Consider the following 26,207-nt stretch of genomic DNA (forward strand, 5'->3'; position numbering starts at 1 on the left):
AGGGAGAAAAAGTCTACATTACACTTAGTGTATTTATGATATAATTTTGGGAAATGTATTATTTAACCATTTGCTTCATTTTGTGATTAAAAACCCATTAGTGGTAAGCACTTTTAAGGTGGCATTTTCTTTTAAAACTTTAGAACTAAAATATGTTTTCAGATTGCTACTTCTGAACTCTGTCCTGCAACTACTTGACTTAATGTCGAGAAAAAGGGAAGATTGGACATTAAGGAAAATTCACACTAAAATTTCAGGCTTAATCTTCAAAAAAAAAAAGTTGTCCTTGTTTTGTTTTAAAGCAGAAATACTAGGCACCAAGGTGGAATGGACATGGGTAAAGGATGAAAACAATAACTGAATCATCAAGAGAGTGTGTCTAGTTTTCCAGTTGGTCTACCTTTTCTAGTGTAAAGACTTAAGACATCAATAACTTTTAGTACAGTTCTCCTTAACAAGTGACAAGTTGTGTACGGGTTCTAGAGGTAGGAAAATCACAGAAAAATGTTGTCCTGTTTTGAAAGTGTTTTAATTAGGCAAAAGAAGCATCAGGACAAACCATTTTAAAAACAAAGTCTTCAAGTTGGATGTTGAAATTGGTAAAAGGGGAAGCAAGGGAAAAGCCAAGTAAAGATAAAATATTCAGAAGAAAGTCAAAGCTATTTGCAATTACATGTTAGAACAGATTTTGCAGGTGAAAAAAATGTTGCTTAAATATATTCATAAACCTGTTATAAGATTTTCACTTATGCTGTTTCAGAAAATTTAGCTGCTTAAAATATGACAGAACTGTATTTTAACAAATGACTTAATTAAAAGTCAGGAGAGCTACCCAGTTAATTGATAAAGTAGAGGCAACGTGGGGGAGCCCTCCCCACATTTATTGAAGATTTGTGGCTCCCCCAGCCCCATTTGCCTGCATCAGGCTAACAACCTCGTTCCTCCCATAGAGCCTGGCCAAATCACAGGCGGTGTCCCCCTTATGGTTCCGATGCCCCACATTGCTGGCCGTGTGCTTCACCAGGAACTCCACCACCCGGAGGTGGCCTTCTTTGGCAGCCAAGTGCAAGGGCAGGTTCCCTTCATTATCCTCGATGTTAACATCAGCTTGAAACTCCAGCAAAGTCTGTAAAGTGTCCAGGAAACCTGCTCTGGCCGCATCATGAATGACAGCGAAACCAGTTCGGTCTTTCAAATCGGGATTAGCACCTCTAAGTAGTAGTCTCCTGGCAATCTCGGGATTTCCAAGTTTCATAACCTGGAAAAGAAGTAGAAATGGTAGAATCCTTCAAGTGCTCATGCTACAGAAATATAAAATATCTGCCTGTCCATCCATTTATTTAACTATTTATTTTTGATGGAGTACTTGCGGAAGACCCATAGCATGGGGCTTAAAGGGGTCAAATGCAGAAAAGTGCTCGTAGGTGAAAGTAGAAGTTGAGCTTCTAAAAATTGAGCTTCTATGATGGAACGTCTTAAATGGGTCCAAAAGTAGGATAAATTGATCAATAAGATAGAATTTGTGCAACATGTATAGCATTTGCTAACAACTCAGTTCTCTATGTTCCATGAAGAGTTGTGTAATTTCATGAATTTATTAAAATAAAAGAAATGGAATTTGGGATTTAAATAAGAGTCTCTTTCTGTTTGATTGTTCATGCTCATAAAAGGTGCCTGTGGTATTAATTCTAGAAAATCATATGTGGTTAAACTTTATTTTCTAAATAGCTACTGCAAACAAAAAAGGATGTTGAGTTTCTTTAAACCAACTCCATCAGCGAGTGTAAAAATGATGTCTTAAAAATTCAGGCCTGATATTTTCTTAAATGATCAATTTTTACAAGTTCCCTCCAAACAGATATAGTTCCAAATTTCCAAGCATTTCTTTAAAAATGTTACTAAATAACTTGCAAATAAATTGCAAGTTATTTAGTATTGGCTACTAGGTGTATTCAATGCCTAGAATCCTTCATTTTAAGTTACAAAACATTACTGATTATTAAGGTGTTAAATAAGCCACAGTGTTCTAAATTGTTTATGGTATCAATTTATATAAAACTAAGTTCCTGATATGCCTTGTATCACAGTAGGAAATTGTTGTATGACAACTGTTCTTGAAAATAATGAAATAGTCACCCTATTACATTATATGCTGTTTCTCAAAGTTCTGACAAGCCTCCTGATTTTCAAGTGAGCAAAAGAAGAAAAAATAAGATATTTAATGGGTGTTTTGGGACACGGACAGCCTTGTGCCTTGTCTTGTGGTTTGAGCTAATTTAATAATCAACTGGTGATCCTGTGTTAGTTCCTTTTTCAGTTACTATCAAGCATTTAAAGAATAGCTATTTGTAAACTGCCAACATTTTAAAAGTCAGAATGTGGTATTACCACTTGCTATCAACATACAAATAATTCACATAACGAAGATTATTTACTATTGTTTGAATATGTTTCACTCTATCAGTGGTCTGTTATAAAATATCTTGTAGAACATCATGCAAACATAAAATACATATAATTTAGTTGTGAAAAAATATTACTTTCATTAACATGCCACATATTTTCAGCATTTACACTGGTTTATTTATATTTAGGTATATTATAATAATCTAAATTATAATAAATATCTTATATAATAGACACTCAATGTTTATGAAATTAAATGCTAATGGAAAATACAAAGTCGATCTATCTTTTTTAAATGTTTAAAAAATCTAATCACATATTAAATAATAAAATATATTTAGAATGAGTAATATTTTGTAAATGCAAACTATATAGATGGACAAGATATTAAGCTCCCCTGTTGATAAAACTCTGTTGACTTTTAGCTCTTCCTTTGGAGCAGTGGTAAACAGTGATACATAATTTATATTTCAAGAACTTCAATGAAACATACTTTTGGTTATTAAAAATTGATACCACCACAACTGTCTCTAAAGATTTAGTCATATTTAAGGACCTGCAATGAGAAAAATAAGAGACAGATATCTTGGATCTTTGTAAAGCAAACATACGATTAAGGCCTTTGATATTAACCTGATAGAAAAATATACACTAGGAAGGTGGAAAAGGCTTTTGAAATTGAGTTAAATAAACATAATTGTAGAATAAAATTCACCTTTTTTCACAGAAAATAATAGTAATATTGGAAATGGTTTTGAAGAAAGTTATTTCTTGACTTATGACACAACTTCAGAGTCAGGATTATACATAATGAAAATAAGCCTTGAAACTCCAGTTTCTGTGTGTTTCGTTATATGTACAAGGACTAAGCCACAATAAGTGGGTGTTAGTATCTTGATAAGTATGTTTAATATAAACAAGATTGCAAAGTTGTATTAAAAATGTTTGTCAAAACTTTTTAAAAGAATATTATTAATTTCCCAGTCTTTCTGTTCGTCAAAAATCCTGTAAAATCTTATTATGAACATGGGTTAAGTAGCTCATTCTTTGTGAAGTTTATATAATCTTTTGAGTTTTCAAAAGGAAGCTTTTCAATATATTAAATTTGTTACTTTGCTATCATCACTAAACCTGTTCAAAACTACTAGGTAGAAAAAGAAAAAAAATCATTACTTAATGTAGCAGAAATAACAAGATAAATAATTTAGTATCTGTGCATAAACTTCCTTAATACTGAAATTTTTGCAAGGCCAGTGTATTCTGATTGAAAACGTACAGACTACATGGACTTTGTTTGTTACTAGTATATCTCCTGGCACTTAAATTTTTAATTCTTGTAACCGAAACAAAGCCCTCTAAAAACCCTCTCCCCAATGGGTTTTCAAAAACAGCTTCAAGTGTTGCATTTCCAAATAAGAATAGCTCATAAGAATATCATCAGAACTCTGATAAATTAACTATTTTAAACTATTTTGTCATTTTTCTGTTTCTAAGCCTTTCACCTAAATTACATGATAACATTCAGAAGAAGAAAAAAATTATCAGGTACAATACTTGGCAGCTGGACATGTGTCAATCGTTGCCTGTAAATCTAATTACTGAAAATTAGAGCACACCACGGCATAATCGTAGAGACAAAGACACTGCAGCTGAGCTCTGATTAGAAAATTCAACTTTTTATTCCTCCCGACTCCTGAATGAGTGGATGGTATTACATTAACTGTGAAATGTACATCCTGTCCCGGTGCCCAGGCCACCCATTCCAAACGAGGAAAAGTCGTTTGTCAAAACTTGGAGCATTTGAAGGAAAAACACCCTCACCAGTAGTCAAGAAAATTAACGTTAAAGTCTATTACTGGGGGCAAAGTACGTGAAACCACTAATAGCAGTGTATTTCAAATAATAATCATAATAATGTGTTTACAGAGCTGTCTTTAAAAACAAAACAAAACAAACAAACCTCGGCCCTACAATGACTACTCTAAAATCCCCACCGTCACAAAAAGATTCCAAAAACTAAGACCAAATCTGGACCCCACTTGATATCAAGGATGTTATTGGATTTGAGGAGTTTGTTCAAAGTACGTCATTTTGAGAAGTTGCATCCACTTAAAGATATAAAATATGGCAACCAACTAGGTTTAAAAACAGTGAAATTTTATGTCCCTGAAAGCTTAAAAGCTGTAAATCTAGAAAACCGGGTCACGTAGGCAACATTATTGACTTGTTTTCCCCACCTCTCTGAATACCAACCTGCAGCGCGGTCCTTCCAAATCCATTTTGTGCATTGACGTTTACATTATTTTGCAACAAACTAGTAAGTTGCTCTAGGTCCCCCCTGGCAGCTGCGGACGCCAACTCGTTCCCCCAAGGCTCGGCCATTCTTTAGGGTCCTGACGATCAGGAAAAGATGAATTAGTCGTTTTTCTTTTTTCCCTTTCCTTTGCTCCTAACCAGGCTGCATGATGGCATCGGAGACTGACAGAAGGACTGGGATGGTTAATCTGGAGTAGAGCTTGGTAGTAAATACTAGTAAGATCTGCCTGCCAAAAGCCCGCCCCTCGATTCACACGTGATTATTCAGCAAAACTGAGCCATTGGAGAGGGGCTCCTCGCCTCGCTTTTTTAGCTTAACCCCTATGAAGAATTCTGACGACTCCACAGAGACACACACAGACACACATACATTCCTGGGTAATGACTCCGGACGTCAGATGTAGGCAGAGCTGTCACGTACCTACGCTACAGATCTCTGTGAGGAGTGTGTGTGGACACTCAAGGGACTATAGATCGGGGCAGAAAATACCGCGGAAGGAAAGACATTCGGGGGGAAGAAAAGGCATTCACCCACCCTTGTTCACGGTGGTGACTTGAGCCGTGTGAGGCAGAACTGCAGGGGCAGGTCCTCCAGGGGGCTCGGTTTCCATCCGTCTCGCCGAAGGGACAGTCCTGGGTCCTCCGCTGCTGGGAGAGCGCCGCGGTGGCTGGATGCTGACGTGCTCCGGGGGGTTAAAAGATGATCGCCAAAGGCGAACGGGAGTAGCAGTTCCGTGGCCCTCAAGTTACAGGTCGTAACGACTGCCCAGTACTCTGGGCTTCTCCAGAAGAGCGTTTAGTCGCGTCCGGGCCAAGTCGTGGGCTAATGCCGCTCAGGAAAGCTCCGGAGCCCGCCCGCCAGGCAGCCGCAGCCCCGCCGAGCCTCAGAGGCCGTGGGAGCCGGGCTCGGCGCGCGTCTCCGGAGGCTGCCGGGCGTGCGGCGGGCCCCCGAGAAGCCCGTCATGCCGGCCCCGCCAGGTCCCGGGACTCCCGGCAGCCTGAGGAAGGAGGAGAGCGATGCGGGAAGCGTCTACGGGGCCCGGACTGCTGGGGCAGCTCGCGGCAGCATTGCGGCTGTACTGGGCAGACCCCCGGGAACTTCCCGCCTACGACCGAGCTCGTTCAGGCTTTCTGTTGTAGGTACTCATTGAGCTGCTGCCGCCGCTGTCCTTTCCTTCCTTTCCCGGTTTTGTGGGAGCCTCCGGAGATGGGGAGAGTCCTGGGAAACGCAGGCCAAGTTCTGAGTAGGGGGAGTCGCCACAGTTCCAGGGCGCAGCCAGACCCGCCGCCGTCTCGGCGAGCGCTCAGCAGCTTCGGCGCCCGGTGCCACTTCGCCACCTCTCGCGGTCCCTGGCCGCCTGTGCCCCTTTGCTGCGGACAGGGCAGCCGCCAGCCAGCTGTGCCCTGGAGCCGAGCCTGGCAGCACTGCTTCCTCCCTGGCCACACCGCTCCCAGTGACAGTTTCTTTTGTAGCTGATTCCCCCCTAGATCGCCGGTCCCTGCTCCTTTCACCCCTACGGGCACTTGCGTGTCGCCCCCTTTTTTACTTTTTTCCTTCACTCCCTCCCTTGCTGCTTTTTTCGCTGAAACAATTGCTGCTTCTGTTGCCTCTCAGAGAGGGTGCCGGTTTCTTCTCCCTTTTTTCCGACCTCATCAGCTTTTTTTGAAAAGAAAAAAATTGAGCGCTTTTTGAGTTGAAAAACCCGCCCCCATTTTAACGGCAGAGTTTTAAGGAGGCTCGGCGGAGTTGCAGCGCCGCGGAAGCGGGAAGGCCGGGCACCGCCCACGCCCCGCCCTCCGCCCTGCTGGCGCTCGCGCTCGCAGTCTAGCAGGCTCCGCCCTCCCGGCCCCGCGCACTCATTCCCGCCTCTAGCTCTCCACCTCCTCCCGTCAAGTCTCTTGCGCTGGCTCCCTCGCGCCGGCTCTCTCCCGCCGGCTAGGCGGCCTGTCCCCAGCTGGAGCGGGGTTCGGCCCCGCGAAGCCCGGCCTGCCCTTCTCCGGCGGGCGGGCTTGAGTCTGTGACGCGAACCCCCAGCTGCCCCAATTCCTACGGGCGCGAGGACAGGGGTTTGTTATTTAAGACGCTGTGGAGGGCGGCGGAGTCTTCGAGGCTCCGCAGCGCAGGCTGCGGGAAGGCGGAGAGCGAGCTGGCATAAAGGGAGTCGTTCTCCAGCGCTAGCGGGGCAGGTCGGCCAGCCTCTGTGCTCCCCCGCCAGGCTCGCAAAGTTCGGGCGGCCAGGCTTGCGGCTGCTGCTGCCTCCTCTAGGGCGCGCGCGCTCTGTAAACTCGGCCTCCTTCGCTGAGCCCTGGGCCTCGGCCTCGCACCTGCCAGATCCACGCCCGACGGCCGCGGTGGGCAGGGGTGGCCGCGAGGGTGGAGGGAAAAATCCGGACTGCCACTAAGCACAGTGCTCACAAAAAGCAAGTCTTGTATAGATTGAATTTTATGAAAACTTAAGACATGGCATAGATAAGAATGAACTCTGAAGCCTTAATCAAGGACTAGAAACTGCTAAATAGTCCTGTTATTAGAGAAAAAGGAGAAAAGCAATTAAATTTAAAGCAAAATTTAAAATAAGTCGTGTGAAGTGTTTTCTAACAAAGCTATTTCTTTGTTGCCGAAGTTCTCTCACTACTTAGAAATGGCTTGGTGTTTTGGGGGTGTGGGGTTGGGGAGGGTGTCTATATGTAAAGGAATGGTCTCTCTCCTAATCCTTTATTTAATCATCCGACACGAATTTCCAGTACTTTTAACTTCCTCTTTTAAAGTGAGATTAATTAACTATTGCTTTCTATATTTTTATACTCTTAAAAATATCCAACACGGTTGCATGATGCACCCAGTGGTCAAAATGAAACCAAGCAAAAAATGACAAGTCTAATTAGAACCGGACTTTGGCAAGCGGATCCTCGAGCAGTATCTGTACCCTTCTTGAAGTACACTGAGAGTGTTAGCAACAAAACACACCAGAAACATCTGGATAATCATCCAGCAGCAGATTGACTGGTAGGTAGAGGGAAAGTTGAAACTGGGAAGAATCTGGCAGTGTTTTCTTTAACGTAATTGTTGAGAAAAAAACTAGAACTCTTTTCTTAGGTAACTAAACGAGTTGTGAATCAAATGAGAACTACAAAAAAAGAAACTAACTCTCTTTTTCTTACATATATGTAGACGTTTCAAATAGAAACATTTAAGATTCCATTTATACCAGTAAGAAATAAATAATAATTTACTTTTGATTGTTCTGGGAACTGTGTAATCTTTTCATACAGCCAGGGGGTGTGAGGACATATTAGCACTGTTGGCTGATAAGAGAGAACTGGTATTAGTCCAATTTATGAAGGTTGCCTTCTAGCATTTATTATGGTTTCTTGCTTAGAGATAAATTGTAAAGAGGAAGAATCTTAAATTGTATGATTACATAAAGTACGGGTAAACGTGCTATAATTTTCATGAAATAAAGTACTTATTGCTGAACAACTAAGTAAAACTTATGATAATTTAAGATGTACACAGAGTTGTATTAAGATTTTTGGAGGCCCTAAGCACTGAAAAGATTTTGATGTTCTACCACCTCTTCCTCATATAGAAATAAAAAGAAAAATAACAACCCCAAAATAAGAGTAAAAAAGTCCAACAAAATTCTGATTTTTTTCCCATGATGGCTACTTCATTGGTTTTGCTGAGATATTAAATTATTTGGCAAAGTTTTTTTTTTTTTTTTTAACAGTCTGGTTTTGCTGGTGCCCTAAAGCATATGCTTCATCTGCCTGTTGGGTAAACCAGAATTGGCAGTGCAGAGCTTAGGGTCTTAGTTCAGAAGGCATACATAAGTATTACACAGTAACCCCAATGCAAATCTAGTATTTATTGAGGGCTAGTTCACTAAAGCAGATTCAAGGGTATCCCTACCCTCAAGAAGGTTATATTCTAACATGGCTTACAAGAAAAATTCATAGTTAAGTTTCTACTATATTGAGAGTGGTGCTTTCTCTTTTAACATCGTAATGATAAGTACATCAAATACTGAAATACAGCCTTTATAGTTAGATATTAAATATTAACAGTCATGGAAACCTTGTGCTCCAGCAGTTCATAATCATTTAAGGAGACATAGAAATGGCTGGGCGTGGTGGCTCACGCCTATAATCCCAGCACTTTGGGAGGCCGAGGTGGGTGGATCACCTGAGGTCAGGAGTTTGAGACCAGCCTGGCCAACATGGTTAAACCCCAACTCCAATAAAAATACAAAAGTTTAGCTAGGTATGGTGGCTGGTGCCTGTAATCCCAGCTGCTCAGGAGGCTGAGGCAGGAGAATTGCTTGAACCTGGCAGGCAGTGGCAGCAGTGAGCAGAGATTGTGCCACTGCACTCCAGCCTGGGCGATGGATCAAGACTCCGTCTCAAAACAAAAAACAAAAAACATAGAAATGTGATTTAGTCAAATTATTCCGTGCTTTTCCCTCATTGACTCAAGTAGGTACAGTATCTGATTGATTAACTTTTGGAAATGTGTATGTGGTATTTACCATTTCTTTAACTGGTCTCAAAGTCTTCCTTTTTGTTGTATTTATAGATCATCTGAGGTGGAAAACAGACTGGGCACCCCCAGGCAGCCTTTTTTGTCACTTTATAATTGTGGCTTCAGCATTTTATTTCTGAGATTCAGTGTTTTTTTTTTTATATATAGGTACTTATTTATGAAAATTTTTTATTATTTTTATTTTATTTTATTTTTAAGACAGGTTCTCACTCTGTTGCTCAGGCTAGAGTGCAGTGGCTTGGTCATGGTCATGGTTCACTGAAACCTTGACTTCCCAGGCCCAAGTGACCCTCCTACCTCAGCCTCCAGAGTAGCTGGGGCCACAGGTATGCTCCACCATGCCTAGATAATTTTTCTAATTTTGTGGAGATGGGGTCTTCCTATATTGGCCAGGCTTGAAAGTTCTTTCAAGAACAGGGAAAGACGGAGTCTTGCCCTGTCACCAGGCTGGAGTGCAATGGTGTGATCTCGGCTCACTGCAGTCTCCACCTCCGGGTTCAAGCCATTCTCCTGCCTCAGCCTCCTGAGTAGCTGGGATTACATGTGCCTGCCACCACACCCAGCTAATTTTTGTATTTTTAGTAGAGACGGGGTTTCACCATGTTGGCCAGGATGGTCTCCATCTCCTGACCTCATGATCTGCCCAACTCGGCTTCCCAAAGTGCTGGGATTACAGGTGTGAGCCACCGCGCCTGGCCTAAAAGTTCTTCTTTAAAGTAAGAAGAAAAAAAGCCCAGTAAGCAACCCCAAAGCTGAAAAATAATAGCAATAATTAATATTTGTATAGTGTTTCATGGTTATAAAATATGTGTGTGTGTGTATATATATATATATATATATATTTTTTTTTTTTTTTTTTTTTGAGACAGAGTCTTGCTCTGTCACCCAGGCAGAGTGCAGTGGCACGATCTCAGCTCACTGCAACCTCTGCCTCCTGGGTTCAAGCGATTATCCTGCCTCAGCCTCCTGAGTAGCTGGGATTACAGGTGTGCACCACCACACCCAGCTAAATTTTGTATCTTTAGTAGAGACAGGGTTTCACCATGTTGGTCAGGCTGGTCTTGAACTCCTGACCTCGTGATCCACCCACCTCAGCCTCCCAAAGTGCTGGGATTACAGGTGTGAGCCACCGCGCCCAGCCAATGCATATATTAATCTTTACAACAATTCTGTGAAGTGACTATGATAATAATCCCCATATTTCAGGTGAGGGAATTGAGGCTGACAGAAATTGTGATTTAAAGTCAGTAAATAGTAGACATAGGATTTGAACTCAGTTCTTGGGGCTCCAAACCTTATACTTTTCCATTAGTTTAAGAGAGTCCAGGGTCAGCCACTAGTATCCTAAACAACATTAAATCACTAGATGAAATACATATGTGTAGTAGCATTAGTCTTCTCATGAATTACATTATAAGCAAGAAGTATTATTTAAGAAATTGGTTATCTTAACCGAAGAATCAAGGTTACCACTACCAGTAATAAGTCAAGTTGATAACACATAGCCCTGATATGATGTAACAAGGACATATCACCTCTGCGGTGTTTTACCCCAAATGCATAAACTCAGTGTAATTCTGAGAATACATTAGGCAATCCCAGATTGAGGGAGATTTTATAAAGTTCCTAACTCTTCAAAAGTGTCCACTGAGAAACTGTCACAGATTGGAAGAGGCTACTGAGACATGACAACTAAATGTAATGTATTATTGGACCATGGAACAAGAAAAGGACATTAGTGTAAAAATCCAAATAGAGCCTCTAGAATTTAACTAGTAGTATTTAGCAGTGTTAATTTCCTAGTTTTGATAGATGTACCATGTTAAATAAGATGGTAACATTAGAGAAAAATGGGCTAAAAGCATATAGGAACATGCTGTACTATCTTTGGAACTATTCTAAAATAATTTCAAATAAAAATTTAGTAAAATATAAATAGTATTTATTATTTATATTGGAAATAAGGATGATATAAAAGTTTCTCTTAAAAGAACATGGAGATTCTAGAAAAACATCTGTATTTAACTTAGGCTGAGCTCCAGGAACTCATACTGTGGGCCAACTATGAGAATAGATAAATTAAAATTACTTGTCTTTGCTGGTGCATGGACCAAATTTCTTTACATTTCTTTCTTTTGGTTTATGACACTTAACTGAAATTGTTTCTCTTAAGGATGGAATTCTGGAGAAGTAAAAAATGATTTTTTTCTCCTAATTCAGTATTTATTTTTCTTCCCTTCTCTTATCTGTAGTAGATAATTACTCTGGATGCTAGGTATCCAATCGGGAAGAGTTAGGCCATAGGGAAGAAACAGTGTCTTTGGGAACGGTATAAACTAAGCAGCATGGAAGGGAAATTGTACAGAGGCAACATGGTAACTGTTGGCAACATGGAAAGAGCACTAATTTGACCTAGTCTTGAATCCTAGGTTTGTCACTTTGTAGCATGACTTTGAGCAAATTCTTAACTTGCCAGAGCAGCTTTATATTCTGTAAAGTAGTAGTTGTAAACATTAAATGAGATAAAGTTTGTAATGTATCTGTACATATAGACTCCCAATAAAAATTAATAAATTCAAAAGCATTTACTATCTGTTATGTTCACAAGACTTTGCTATGTTTGCACTATGGCGAATATAAAAACACATGGCATAAAGCAGTTTATAATCTCAAACTTTCAACCTTTAGGGGAGATTAAACATACATATATGAAAACCATTAGAGAAAAAAATTACAGAATTTACTGGAGCACTAAGTTGTGTTGTAAAGATAGTAAAAGCAGTGATTAGAAAGGAGAAAGATCCTTATTGGCTTAAATTTTAGGAAAGGGGTGGTCCTGAGAAAAGCATTTAGGAATTGGTATACAGAGTAATAACTAACATGTTTGGAGAGTTTTAAGGTTTATAAGGAATTTTCACCAGCATTTTATCACCCAACATTCAAAATCACAAGTTTTTTATTTTAGAGATAAAGAAATAGAACCAGAGAGCCTTTGTTAAAGAGCCGAGTTAGAACTCAAACCACAATTATTGACTATTAAATGTATGTTAGTTTGATACCAATATTTTATATTTTCCATGCATTTTCATAATTGCTTTCTCGTTTATCAGAGGAAATAGTCCTGTGAGAAGCTGAACTCAGAGAGATTAACTGACTCATCCAAGTTCCCTCAGCTAATTATTTGGAAAAGCAGTACTAATATATGCCTGAATGTCTAGTGTGTTCATCCCATTGTTCTATATACCACATTGTTTTAATTTCCAGATGGAGAGAAACGAAAGAAAAAGGGAGCAACATGGGATTTGAATGGGTTCCGAGGTACACACGCATCATCACAGAGAAAAACCCTCAACTTTTTAGGACTGCATTAATCCTTGGCCATATAACTAGAAACAATTCACCTGCCTTATACTGAGGGTGGCCTATATGAATGGAGCAACTGAATTGCCACATTTATATTATTGGTGCTGTGTTTTGCCTCATGATTCACATTTGTGCTGACTTTTGGAATTACTTTTTTAAAAAATATTTATTTATTTATTTACTTTGAAACAGAGTTTCACTCTGTCACCGGACTGGGGTGCAGTGGTGTGCTCTTGGTTCACACTGCAACCTCTGCCTCCCGGGTTCAGGTGATTCTCCTGCCTCAGCCTCCCAAGTAGCTGGGACTACAGGCGCACGTCACCATGCCTGACTAATTTTTGTATTATTTTTATCAGAGATGGGATTTCACTATGTTGGCCAGGCTGGTCTCAACTCCTGACCTCAAGTGATCTGCCTGCCTTGGCCTCCCAAAGTGTTGAGATTACAGGCATGAGCCACTGCCCTGGCCATGGAATTATTTTCTTAGGGATGAAAATTAAGCAAGACATTTTGATTCATGTGACTATGGAGGGTTCTATTATCTAGCTAATTCTGGTCCAAACACAGATCAATACTTAAGAGTTGTAGGCCAGCCTATTTTCATTTAAGAAAACACACAGAACAAACTCAGATCGTAATACAGTGCACTTTTTTATATTCAGTGAAACTGAACAATTAAGTCATATTTCTGATTTCACATGAATATATTCCCAGTTTATGGAGCCTAGGCCTTGCTGGGTGTGGTGGTATGGCTCACACCTGTAATCCCCACTCTCAGGAGGCTGAGGTGGGAGGATGGCTTGAGCACAGGAGTTGGAAGCCAGCCTGGGCAACATAGTGAGGCCCTGTCTCTAAAAAAGTAAATAAATAATACAAGTTTAAAAGATTCTTAAGGGAAGCCTAGGGCTTCATGCTATATGATGATTTCACTAGTTTTTATTTTAGCTCTATAGGATAAAATCACCAATCTTATTTCACATTTTCAAGCGTTTACATACTTTCCAAAGTAAGTAAATGCCCCATGACAATCCAAAAGCTGATATTTTCCCAAGTCAAGGACGAACAACTTCCACTGTCACACTCACTCTAACCTGGATGACAATTACAAACTGTCACACTTCATTGAACATAGTCTTTGGCTGTTTTAGTTACAGAGCCTGTCAATTTCTGACTGTGGGTTGAAACTTTAAATAATTGGTGAATATTCCAAATTAGTTTCTCATAAAAATAAGTAGGCTGGGCGATGTGGCTCACGCCTGTAATCCCAGCACTTTGGGAGGTCGAGGAGGATCACGAGGACAGGAGTTCGAGACCTGCCTGGCCAACATACTGAAAAATACATAATTGCTCTAAAATACGTCTCTACTAAAAATACAAAAAAAAAAAAAAAAAAAAAAAAAAAAAAACCTTAGCCGGGCGTGGTGGCGGGCGCCTCTAATCCCAGCTACTCCGGAGGCTGAGGCAGGAGAATCGCTTGAACCCAGAAGGCGGAGGTTGCAGTGAGCCGAGATCGCGCCACTGCACTCCAGCCCGGGTGACAGTGCAAGACTCCGCCTCCAACTAACTAACTAACTAACTAACTAACTATGTTCAAAGCTGGATTCAAGTTTTACCCCATTTGTAAGATGTCTCAGCTTAAAAAAAAAAAAAACAAATATAACTGCAGCAATAGAAAGGTTTTCCCCTTTTTCCCCCTTTGGAGCAACCCTATTAACTGAGGGTTGTTATTTCTCATAACTACCTTATCAATTTAAAAAAATGCTCCTCCTCTTCTCTGGGACGAGATTTTTACCTTTCTCAGCTTCCTCGTCCCTCCCATGTCTACCATGGCAGTCTGGTTACTTCTGGGTTATGGAGTCTGGGGATGCAGACGTCAGGGAGCTTGGGACTGGGTGTGGCAGTGTGGATTCGGTTTTGACAGGTTGAGCATGAGAGACTATATGAAGTTGTATTTTGGTGAAACATCGTAGAGAAAACGTATATTTCCGAAATACTGTTTGTTAGACGAGTTGTAAGCGTGTGTTCAGTTGGTTTGTGGGGCTGGTGTGTATTTATGAGACTAACCACGTGAGGTGCACAATCTGGTCCCCGCCTCAGCTAGGTGGAGGCGCTATCCCGAGGCCTTTGCTAAATCCAAACTGGAATAACCTGTTGCCAGACTTGAAGCTTCCGCAGCTGCAGGTTGCAGTCTCTGCAGCCAGCGCAGAGATCCTGGCCCCGTAGTCGCGCGCCCAGCGCTTGACAGGAGGGTGGTCACGTGGAAGCCGCAAAGCGGCGCTTTGCGACCTCGATGACAGGCAAAATGTGCGACAGCCGTGGCGCTGGCCAACCAGGGGCGGAGGCGGCGGCCAGGGAGGAAGCGGAGGAGGCGGAGGCGGCCGCGGCGTTCGCCCGCCCGCCCGCTCGCTCGCTCGGTTTCCCCGCCCCCGCCGGGCTTAACGCCGCTGAAGGTAGCCGGCTGCGCGCTGTCGCAACCTGCCCTCATCCTGGCCCGCGACTGTAAGACCGGACCCACATCCAGACCAGTCTCCCTGTCCCGGCTGCTGCGACGCGGGCTCCGCAGATTGCAGGCGGGCGGCCGGGGCGCCTGAAGGTTACCGAGTGCATGAGCGCCTAGCGCCTCCCGCGCTGCCCCGCCCGCTGGCCCGCCGGCCAGCCCGCCGGCTCGCCCGCCAGCCCGCCCGCCAGCCCCTCGGCGCCCGGCGGCGGCGGCGGCGGCGGCGACGGTCGCAGGAGGTACCGTCTCCCTCCCAGGTGCGCGCTTCGCTCCCGGAGCCGTGGAACTCGGCGGCCGCCATGGCGTCCAACATGGACCGGGAGATGATCCTGGCGGATTTTCAGGTGAAGTATCTGGCCCTTTTCCCCTCCCACTTCCAACCTCGTGGGTTTCCGGTGCCACAAGGGAGTCTTCTTCCCAGCGTTTGAACGCTGCAGTGGTGTGTGGTTTAGGCTTTTATACGGTGCGTGGCGTGTGTGTGTGTGTGGCGAGCTATGGAAAAACGTATAATTTATATGCTATCATGAGTGTGTAGAATCTGTTAAGTACGGGGTTGAATGGGGTTGGAGGTATTAATGACTTTTGGGTTACTATGTGTGTGGAATGTATGGTGTTTCCTGTATGGTGTAGGGGAACGTGTAGAATTTTTGTTTTAATTGGTGTGGGACCATTAAGCATGGGATGTTTTGGGTTCTATGGGGAGAGATGTATGGAGTGTGAGCGTGGAGCGTGTGGTGTTATGGGCGTGGTGTATTTATATTGTATTAAGGGAAGAGTAAAAAAGCAGAATGATGAGATGGCGAGGGTAATAGCAATGGGGTACTGAGGTCCTTTTCAAAGAGGAGTAAACATTTGAGACTTTGCCTAATGGAATCTTTGGAGGGTAAGAAGATAACGAGGAGACAGATAAGACTGTGTATTCCAGAGTATCTCTGCAATGAATTCACAAGTTTAATAAATTACCTCTTCATATTTGCGGATTCCCCTCCTCTACAGACTTGAATTGCTTGGTTGGTGTCCTTTCTCCAGGAATACTTTAAAGGATAAGTAAAGGCTGTTCTCTTAATAAACCCAGCTGTAGTGCCACTGACATGTAAGTATCTTAGGGAGGCCCTTTGAAAGTAGAACTGTATGCATTGTGAAAGACTTGGAGCTAGAACTAATGTCCTGTGAGCGCTACCTTTGCCTTTTGATGTTTGGTGAAGAAATTATTTTAGTGAGATATTTTTAGCCATTTTGGCATCAACTTAGAAGCTACTGTCAAGTATAGGCAGACTTTTCCCCCTTTAACACTCATCATTGCACAGGGTCTAACACTAGCATAGTAGGCAGTATTTTTCCTTACTGAAATTTTGTTGGGCTGTTCTCTCTCTCTCTCTGTGTTGTATTAAGTTCCTTATTTTTAAAAAATTAATTAATTTTTTTTTGAGACGGAGTCTTGCTCTGTCGCCCAGGCTGGAGTGCAGTGGCGTGATCTCTGCTCACTGCAAGCTCCGTCTCCCGGGTTCACACCATTCTCCTGCCTCAGCCTCATGAGTAGCTGGGACTACAGGCGTCTGCCACCACACCCGGCTAATTTTTTGTAATTTTAGTAGAGACAGGGTTTCACCCTGTTAGCCAGGATGGTCTCGATGTCCTGACCCGTGATCTGCCCTCCTCAGCCTCCCAAACTGCTGGGATTACAGGCGTGAGCCACTGCGCCCGGCCCTTGTTTTTACAAATTAACGTTCAGATAACCATTTTCAGAGTTTGCTGTTTTGGTTACCCAGTGGAATCTGATATACAGGTATTAGGAATATGCATATATCTACACTTTGATTAAACCATAACCTCTAAACTAATAAAGGAGGGTCCTTAAAAGTTGACCATAAGATTTTGATGTTTTGTAGGTTTAGGATTAGCCTCAGGCTTTTTGCCTGCCTAAATTTAAAAAAATTTTTCAATTAATTAGATTTTTTAGAGATGGGCCTCGCCATGTTGCCCAGGCTGGTCTTGAACTCCTGGGCTCAAGTGACCTACCCGCCTCAGTCTCTGAAAGTGCTGGGATTACAGGTGTAAGCTGCCACACCCAGCCCTGCCTAAGTTTTTCATCACTGTCTTTTTGTTTTGTTTTTGTTCTCCAGTTCTTTTATCTAATGTGGAATGCACTGTTTGAAAAAGGACTCTATATTTCTAGGTGTAGTTTTACCGTGTTACAAAATTGTCTTCTGATTTCCCTTTATAAGGTAATTATAACTTTGTTTTGATTTTGCCTTTTTATCTCTAATAACTTGCATCTGCTTTCTATTTTTTGTGTGTGACAATTATTATGCTTAACCGTTAACCTTATATTGGCTAAAGGACAGGAAATTTAGGCTTCTTGTACTCAGGCAAAGCAAGATTTTCCAGGGATTTTGGTTTGGAAATGAAAATGATAATTTCGATCACATTAATAAGATGGGGATAAGTTTTTCTCTTCAGACCAATGGTAATGCTATACACAATTGTTTAAAAATGGGGAAAATGGAATAGCATCTGCAGTGAACAATTGTTTGCCTAATAATTTTATGTTGTCAAATAGGTAAAACAATGTTAATTGATAGAAGAAAAAATTATTTGGAAAACTACACACATTAAACACATTAGCCATTTGTGTGTTTAGGAACCTGGAGTCCTCTTACAAATGATGGTCTTAGTAAAAAATGATTTTTTTTTCCTGTTTTTTCATATTATTTAAATTTTTATAGGATTAACTTAAAAGTAAACATTTATTCAGTTATAAGAAAACCAGGTAATTTATTTATTTACTTACTTATTTTTTCTGAGACGGAGTTTCACTCTTGTTGCCCAGGCTGGAGTGCAATGGTGTGATGTCGGCTCACTGCAACCTTCGCCTCCCAGGTTCAAGTGATTCTCCTGCCTCAGCCTCCTAAGTAGCTGGGATTACGGGCATGCACCACCATGATCAACTAATTTTTTATTTTTAGTAGAGACGGGGTTTCTCCATGTTGGTCAGGGTGGTTTCAAACTCCTGACTTCCTCACCTGCCTAGGCCTCCCAAAGTGCTGGGATTACAGGCATGAGCCACCACACCTGGCCTCAAGTAATTTATTTTAAGGATTGCAGCTTAAGACTTGGCATATGGATACTTGGATGACACTGGTTTCTTCTGTAACTGGGCAAATCAATTTCCTTACCAAAAGTGAATATGGTAAAATTACATGTTTATATCATATGATTGTGAGACTCAGTAATAGTTTGAGAGCTCAGTATTGTCTTTGTAGAAAAGACATAATTTCTAAATTATGATTAGAATTTTCATAATTTTCATAATTTCATAATTTCATAATTTTGATTAGAATTCGAAAATGAATCACATTTTGATCATTGCTAGATACTGTGTCTAAATGTGGAAAAACCTTTGAAAAGGATTTTTGTATTTTTTTCTTTGACTATTTCAAGTCAATAGAGAAAAGAATTCTGTTGAAATCAGTGAAGTGGTGATAAGTAGTGGGTGGAATATTACAGCTCAGACTTAATGGGATAGATTTGGAATATTATAGATGGGTGAATTTATTACAAAGCAAATATTACTCCAAATTGTCCTCTAAGAAAATCCTCCCCCAATCTGTTAATGAAAAAAAAAAATAATTGTGGTACAATCTTTATAAAATTTACCATTTTAGCCATTTTAAAGTCTACAGTTCACTGGCATTAAGTACATTCATTTTGCTTTGCTACTATCACCACCATCCATCTCCAGAAAGCTTTTCATCTTGCAAATCTGTTACCATACTTATTTAACAATAAGTCCTTGTATCCCTCTCTCCTCAGCCCCTGGCAACCACCATCCTACTTTCTATCTCTGAATTCGACTATTCTATTAATAGGTACCTCATATAAGTGGAACATACAGTATTTGCCCTTTTTCGTGACTGGCTTATTTCACTTAGCATAATGTGCCCAAGATTCATACATGTTAGCATGCGTCAGGATTTTATTTCTTTTAAAGGCTAAATAATGTTCCATTGTGTGTATATACCATATTTTGCTTATTCTTTCACCTTCCATGGACATTTAGGTTGTTTCTACCTTGTAGTTTTGTGAATCATACTGCTATAAACATTGGTATACAGATTGATGTTCAAGCTTCTGCTTTCAATTCTTTTGCATATATACCCGGAAGTTAAATTGCTGGATCACATAGTCATTCTATGTTTAATTTTTTGAGGAACTGTCATAATGTTTTCTATAGTGGCTTCACCACCAAAATTTTGAATGGAGAGAATGTCAGCATCCTATTTAATAAGTTATTTTAAAAATAAGATTTAGAGCTGGGCATGGTGGCTTACGCCTGTAATCCCAGCACTTTGGGAGGCCGAGGTGGGCGGATCATGAGGGCAGGAGATTGAGACCATCCTGGCTAACATGATGAAATCCCGTCTCTACAAAAATACAAAAAATTAGCTGGGCATGGTGGCAGGGAATGGTGTGAACCCGGGAGGCGGAGCTTGCAGTGACCCTAGACCGTACCACTGCACTCCAGCCTGGGCGACAAAGCAAGACTCCATATCAAAAAAAAAAAAAAAAAAAAAAATCAGATCTGAGCAAATGAATTTAGAATTTGGAATATTCGACCAAAAATCAGTTTTACATGTACATAGTGTTAACATTGTATGTTACTGATAAAGGAATGACTAGAGTAGTACACCCACAGTTCTTGCTGGCTAGAGCCAGAAGGGGGTGTAAAGGAATTTCCTGGGTTTAAAAAAGCAGGCAGCATTGATGAATCATGACTTTCCCCCTTACCCCGCTTACTTGTTTTGTAACAAAGAGATGCATTCAGGTGAAAGTTTCAAGTCTTTTAGTAACTATAGAATAACGGTTCTTTTTGTAATTGTAGAATTCTTTAACTTTTTTTTAGGTTGAAGTAGAGAACATGGATCATTTGGTCTCAAACAAACTTTTGAGACCCTATTTGGTTTGCTTACATATGTGAAAATAGTTATTCAAATAATTGCAATTGCTATCAAATAATTTCAATAATATCAGTTACTTCTTTTGGTCTAGAGTCTTCTCCTCCTTAATCTCTTTTTTTTGGTGAGACAGGGTCTCACTCTGTCACCCAGGCTGGAGTGCAATGGAGTGATCACTGCGGGTTTGAACTTCTGGGCTCAAGTGATCCTCTCACCTCATCTTCCTGAGTAGGTGGGACTACAGATGTGTGCCACCAAGCCTGGCTAATTAAAAACAAATGTTTAAGCCAGGCATGGTGGCTCACACCTGTAATTTCAGCACCTTGGGAGGCCGAGGCAGGCGGATCACTTGAGGTCAGGAGTTCAAGACCAGCCTGACCAAGATGGTGAAACCTCGTCTGTTCTAAAAACACACACAAAAATTAGCTGGGCATGGTGGCTGGTGCCTGTAATCCCAGCTATGGGAGTTTGAGGCAGGAGAATCACTTGAACCTGGGAGGTGGAGGTTTCAGTGAGCCAAGATCATTTCACCTCACTCCAGCCTGGGTGACAGAGTAAGACTCTGTCTCAAAAAAAATCAATTTTTTTTTTTTTTTTTAAATTTTTAGAAACAGGGTCTTTTTATGTTGTCCAAGCTGGTCTTGAACTGGCCTTGAGTGATCCTTCTGCCTCGGCTTCCAGAGTGCTGAAAGTATAAGCATGAGCCACCACACTTGGCCTGGTGTTACCTGTTTTTGTATTTATGTTTCTCTGTTGCTGTTAATACAGAGGCAGACATCATAGCTGTACTCAAGTGAAGAAAGAAAAAGAACAACTCTCACTAGTAGTAATATTTGTTTTAGACTTTCTGAGAAGCCCTATCTGCCTTGCTGAAAAAGTATTCTTGGCCAGGCATGGTGGCTCACGCCTGTAATCCCAGCACTTTGGGAGGCCGAGGTGGGTGGATCATGAGGTCAGGAGATCGAGACCATCCTGGCTAACAGGGTGAAACCCCGTCTCTGCTAAAAAACAAAAAATTAGCCAGGCGTGGTGGCAGGCGCCTGTAGTTCTAGCTACTCGGTAGGCTGAGGCAGGAGAATGGTGTGAACCCGGGAGGCGGAGCTTGTGGTGAGCCTAGATCACGCCACTGCACTCCAGCCTGGGCGACAGAGCGAGACTCCATCTCAAAAAAAAAAAGTATTCTTTCTGGATTTAGTTCCATTGGTCATAGATTAAGAGTCCCTTTATTTCTTCTCTAATTTGGCATTGATTTGATGTTATTTTCAGTTATGTTTTCTGTACCACACAAATGTGCTTTTGTTTCTCACCTCTAGTCTTTCCAGCTAATAATACTTTTTGCTGCCTAAATTGCTTTATGAATTTTCTTTTCTTTTCTTTTTTTTTTGAGATGGAGTTTCGCTTTTGTTTCCCAGGCTGGAGTGTAGTGGCGCGATCTTGGCTCACTGCAACCTCCGCCTCTTGGGTTCAAGCGATTCTCCTCCCTCAGCCTCCCAAGTAGCTGGGATTACTGGTGAGAGCTGGGATTACTGGGATTACTGGCGAGATATGGCCAGCTAATTTTTGTACTTTTAGTAGAGATGGGGTTTCGCCATCTTGGCCAGGCTGGTCCCAAACTCCTCACCTCAGTTGATCCACCCACCTTGGCTTCCCAAAGTGCTGGGATTACAGGCGTGAACCTCCACGTCTGGCCAAATTTTCTTGTATTGGGTTATCACCATGGGTCTTTGAAACTTTTCTTTGCATATGAGCTTCTCTTTGAAGTATGGACTTTTCTGTTACATACTGGTAAGTCACTTATGTTGAGTGACACATAAGTAGTGTCTGTCCCTTTATAACATTTTCTCTTTCTAAATGAAGTTGTGAATCTCACTTCTTTCTTTTTTAGTTTGACACAGAGAAATATCATCTACAAAAGACAATACCAGACTGTGTGAGCAGAAATGGTATTGATCCAAACAGATATCTTTTGTGATGTTGCGGATTAGGGACCAAACTAAGTATCCATGAAACATCATATTTCATTCCTGGGAGCAAGTAATCTTGTTACCTGTCCTTTCTTTCCTTTCTCCTCTGCCCTGTTTATTTATTAGAGAGACAAATCATGTTGTTTTAGTATTTGGGTTGTAGGTCATTGGGAAAATAAGGTTTTCGCATGTAGAATAAAGTTTAATGGTTAGCGGTTAAGGACATGGACTTTGGATTCAGACCACTTGTATTTAAATCACAGCCCTACCACTGACTCTTCAGGTGATCTTTGACAAATCACTTCACACCCCTCTGCCTCAGTTTCCCCATATGAAAAATAAGTTAGCATATGTAAAGTGATTAGAAAAGGTGTCTGACATAGAAAGTGTTCAATAAATTTTAGCTGTTTTTTTTTTTTTTTTTGGACAGTTTTAAGGTATGTACTTGTTCTCTATAGGGAACTTCAGAGATCATCTGTTTGAAGCTTATCAGTTTTCCCTTTGTGGAAATTGAGACCCAGAAAAGAGAAGTGACTTGTACAAGGTCATAGGTTGGTTTGAAACAATGTTTGTTTGTTTGTTTGAGACAGGGTCTCATTTGGCCACCCAGGCTGGAGTGCAGTGGTGTGATCTTGGCTCAGTGCAACCTCCATCTCTCAGGTTCAAGCAGTTCTCTTGCCTTAGCCTCCTCAGTAGCTGGAATTACAGGCATGTGCCACCACCCCCAGCTAATTAAAAAAATATTTTTAGTAGAGATGGGTTTTACCATGTTGGCCAGGCTGGTCTTGAACTCCTGACTTCAAGTGATCCGCCCGCCTCGGCCTTCCAAAGTGCTGGGATTTCAGGTGTGAGCCACTTTGCCTGGCTGAAACAAATATTTTATAAAGGCACATATAAGAGTGTTCATTTTCTAGCTAATGTGTCAGCTTGGAGTTCTTGGAGAAAACAAAACCTGCTCTTTAGCAATTTCTCCAAATGAGGAAACTTACATATAAAATAAATTAACAGTGCCTGGCTATCATGTAGTAGACCCTCGGGAAGGAAGGAAGGAAGAGAAAGGTGGCACTGTGTCTATTCCTTGTTTACCGTTTAGTGCCATGCTTCTGTGTTCACAGGTGTTCAGAAGCCTTGGAATGCACATAGTGTCTCTAGATTAGCTGAGCGTGATTGAGTTGATGCCTGTTGTTTGCTTGACTGGTTTTATGGACCTTGTAGATCAGGGGTCAGCAAACTATATCTTGCAGGCCAGCTGCCTGTTTTTATAAATAAGAATTTATTTCAGCACAGCCATACCCCTTCATTTGCCTTTATCTGTGGTGGTTTTCTTGCTACAGTGACAGAGATGAGTAGTTGAGACGGAGATTTTAATGGCCTTACAAGCCTAAAATATTTACTGTCTGGGCATTTAAGGTAAAGTTATTTCCCTCCTCTCCCCATGAAACCAGTACTTTTCTAGGTTTTAGTAAATTCAGAGGGCTGGTATGTTTGAATGCCTGCTAGGTGGCAATATGTGGTTACACCTCCATAAGGGGCAGTTGTTAGAGCATTGTACTTAGGTAGACTGGCTGTAGCTATGGTTTTTTTGTTTTGTTTTAGGTTTTCTAAGCTGTGGTTCTTTGAGAAAGTCATTTACCCTTTATGGACTCATTTATTCAGTCTATAAAATGGTGATCTGGGACGGGTGTGGTGGTTCCCACCTGTATTCCCAGCACTTTGGGAAGAAGAGGCAGGGGGATCACTTGAGGCCAGGAGTTTGAGATCAGCTTGGGCAACATAACAAAATCCTGTTTCTACAAAACAGGATTTTTTTTTTTAATTAGCTGGATGTGGTAGCATGTGCCTGTAGTCCTAGCTACTCAGGAGGCTGAGGTAAGGTGATGTGATTGCACCACTGCACACCAGCCTGGGTGGGTGACAGAGAGACCCTGTCTGGAAAAAAAAGAATGGTAATCTGTGTAGAGCCATATACCTGTAAGCAGAAGACTGGACTAGGTCGGGCCAAATAGAATCCAGAGAATCACTTGGCAGCAGTGGGACTGAGGACAATCAATTGTAATTCAGATAACTGACCTAGATTAGGGGTCAGAAGATTACAGCCCGAGGGCCAAACCACCACCTTTTTTTGTAAATAAAGTCTTATTGGAATATAGTCATGCATGTATGTTTACATGTTGTCTCTGGTTATTTTTGTCCTTAATAGCAGAGTTGAGTAGTTGACTGCATGTCCTGCAAAGCCTAAAATGTTTACTGTGCTCCTTTTAGGAGAGTTTGCTGATCCTTGATCTAGATCAGTGGTTTTCAACCAAGGGTGGTTTCTGTCCCCCAGGGGACATTGGGCAATGTCTGGAAACACTTGGGTTGTCACAGCTTTGGGCTGCTACTGGCATTTAGTGCACAGAAGCAAAGGATGCTGCTACACATTCTGTAATGCACAGGTATCCACTGATAGTAAAGAATTTTCTGGCTCAAAATGTTGACAGTATTTATTGGAGAATCCTGATTTAAACCAATGGTTCTCAAACTTTAGTTTGCATGAGAGTAATTTGGAGGGCTTGTTAAACCATAGGTTGCTGGATCCCCACCTCAGAGTCTCTGACTCAGTGGGTCTGGTGTAGGGTCTGCAAATTTGCATTTTTTACCAGGTTTGCTGGTTATGCCAATGCTTCTGATCCAAGGACTACACTTAAGAATTGCTGAGCTAGACGACTTTTGAAATTCCATCCATTTCTATGATTCTTTGATTTTGTGATCTTAAGTACTGTTCCATTTCTACGACTTAGCAAAATGGTTTTATGATATGGTTTGGATGTTTGTCCCTTCCAAATCTTACATTGAAATGCGACCTCCTAAGTTGGTGGTGGGTCCTAGAGGTAGGTATTGGATCATGGGGGTGGATCCCTCATAAATGGCTTAGCATCATCCCCATGGTGATGAGTGAATTCTTGCTCAGTTAGTTCATGTGAGATCTGATTGTTTAGGAGTCTGGGGCCGAGTGTGGTGTCTCACGCCTGTAATCTCAGCACTTTGGGAGGCCAAGGCGGGTGGATCACTTGAGGTCAGGAGTTTGAGACCAGCCTGGCCAACATGGCGAGACCCCACCTCTACTAAAAATACACCAGGCGTAGCGGCGTGCACCTGTAGTCCCAGCTACTTGGGAGGCTGAGGCATGAGAATCACTTGAACCTGGGAGGCAGAGGTTGCAGTGAGCTGAAATTGTGCCACAGCAGTCCAGCCTGGGCAACAGAGCAAGACTCTGCCTCAAAAAAAAAAAAAAAAAAAAAAAAAAGAAAAGAAAAATAAATAAGAGTCTGAGATCTTCACCCTTTTCTCTCTCTCTGGCTCCCTCTCTCGCCATGTGATAGTCTGGCTTGACTGTGAGAGGCTGTCTCCTGCTTTGCCTTATACCATGATTGTAAGCTCCCTGAGGCCCTCTCCAGAAGCTAGCAGATGCTGGCACCGTGTTTTCTGTATAACTTGAGAACCATGAGCCAACAAACCTCTTTTCTAAATAAATTACCCAGCCTCAGATTTTTTTTATAGCAACACAAGAATGGACTAACAGAGAATATTTCAGTATACTGATGCTTGATGCTTAGGCTGTTTCATGACTCCATGTTTTTGGATCCTTACTTTTCATGTTCCTTTGGAAAGTTTCTATTTCTCTTTCAAAAACCACCTCCTACCTTTTGCTTGTAACATTCATACCTTGTACCCAGTTAGGGTTAATAGTTTCTTGTGTATTGTGTACATATCTCTTCTTTTGAGTCTTATGTTAGATTGTCAGTGATCAATTTACATGTTTCTTTCTCCTACTGTCAGCTCTGAGAGGGGAGCAACTGTCTGGATTTTAACCATCTGTTTCTACAGTATCTAGTGAAAGGTGCTCAGCGACTATTTACTGAAGGAATATTCTTAGTTTAGGCTGTTATGGTGCAAATGGAATAGAATTGTAAATTTTTATGTATTTTTGATATCTGTCATTGGCATGATTTTGAATAATAAAATCTGTCCTTGGGAAAATAAAGATTTGACTAAATCAAGGGTTATAACTTTAAAGTGACGCATATACAGAGAAGTACAAAACACTTCTGCTCTTGTTCAGCTTTTATTGAGGGGCTCAATAAGATGTGGTAAAATATAGGCCTTGAGGCCAAGAACTTTGT

At 41.5% G+C, this 26,207-nt stretch overlaps 2 protein-coding genes across 6 annotated transcripts in view; one reads left to right on the forward strand and one right to left on the reverse strand.

Moving 5' to 3' along the window:
* Positions 1–510: 510 nt before the first annotated feature.
* Positions 511–6,359, reverse strand: CDKN2C (cyclin dependent kinase inhibitor 2C). Its single transcript, XM_005543411.5, has 3 exons — positions 5,258–6,359; positions 4,660–4,799; positions 511–1,258 (listed from the first exon to the last, which is right to left on the reverse strand). Exons 2-3 carry the CDS (start codon positions 4,786–4,788, stop codon positions 881–883), a joined length of 507 nt encoding a protein of 168 aa, XP_005543468.1. The 5' UTR covers positions 4,789–4,799; positions 5,258–6,359; the 3' UTR covers positions 511–880.
* Positions 6,360–14,978: 8,619 nt separating this feature from the next.
* FAF1 (Fas associated factor 1) overlaps positions 14,979–26,207 on the forward strand; it is a 512,111-nt gene continuing 500,882 nt past the window's right edge. For 3 of the 5 annotated variants that reach the window (XM_015436105.3, XM_015436115.3, XM_045386413.2), the window contains exon 1: positions 14,979–15,469. Coding sequence is in view for 1 of the 5 variants with exons in the window: in XM_015436115.3 (XP_015291601.1) it covers positions 15,425–15,469 (45 nt within the window). In the remaining 4 variants the exon portion in view is untranslated. Of the gene's footprint in view, positions 15,470–15,522; positions 15,589–26,207 lie in introns of those variants that run through there. The other 2 variants (XM_074007101.1, XM_065522767.2) reach the window with 1 other exon arrangement.

Source organism: Macaca fascicularis, chromosome 1 (genome assembly GCF_037993035.2).
Source record: "Macaca fascicularis isolate 582-1 chromosome 1, T2T-MFA8v1.1".
Classification (NCBI taxonomy): Eukaryota; Metazoa; Chordata; class Mammalia; order Primates; family Cercopithecidae; genus Macaca; species Macaca fascicularis.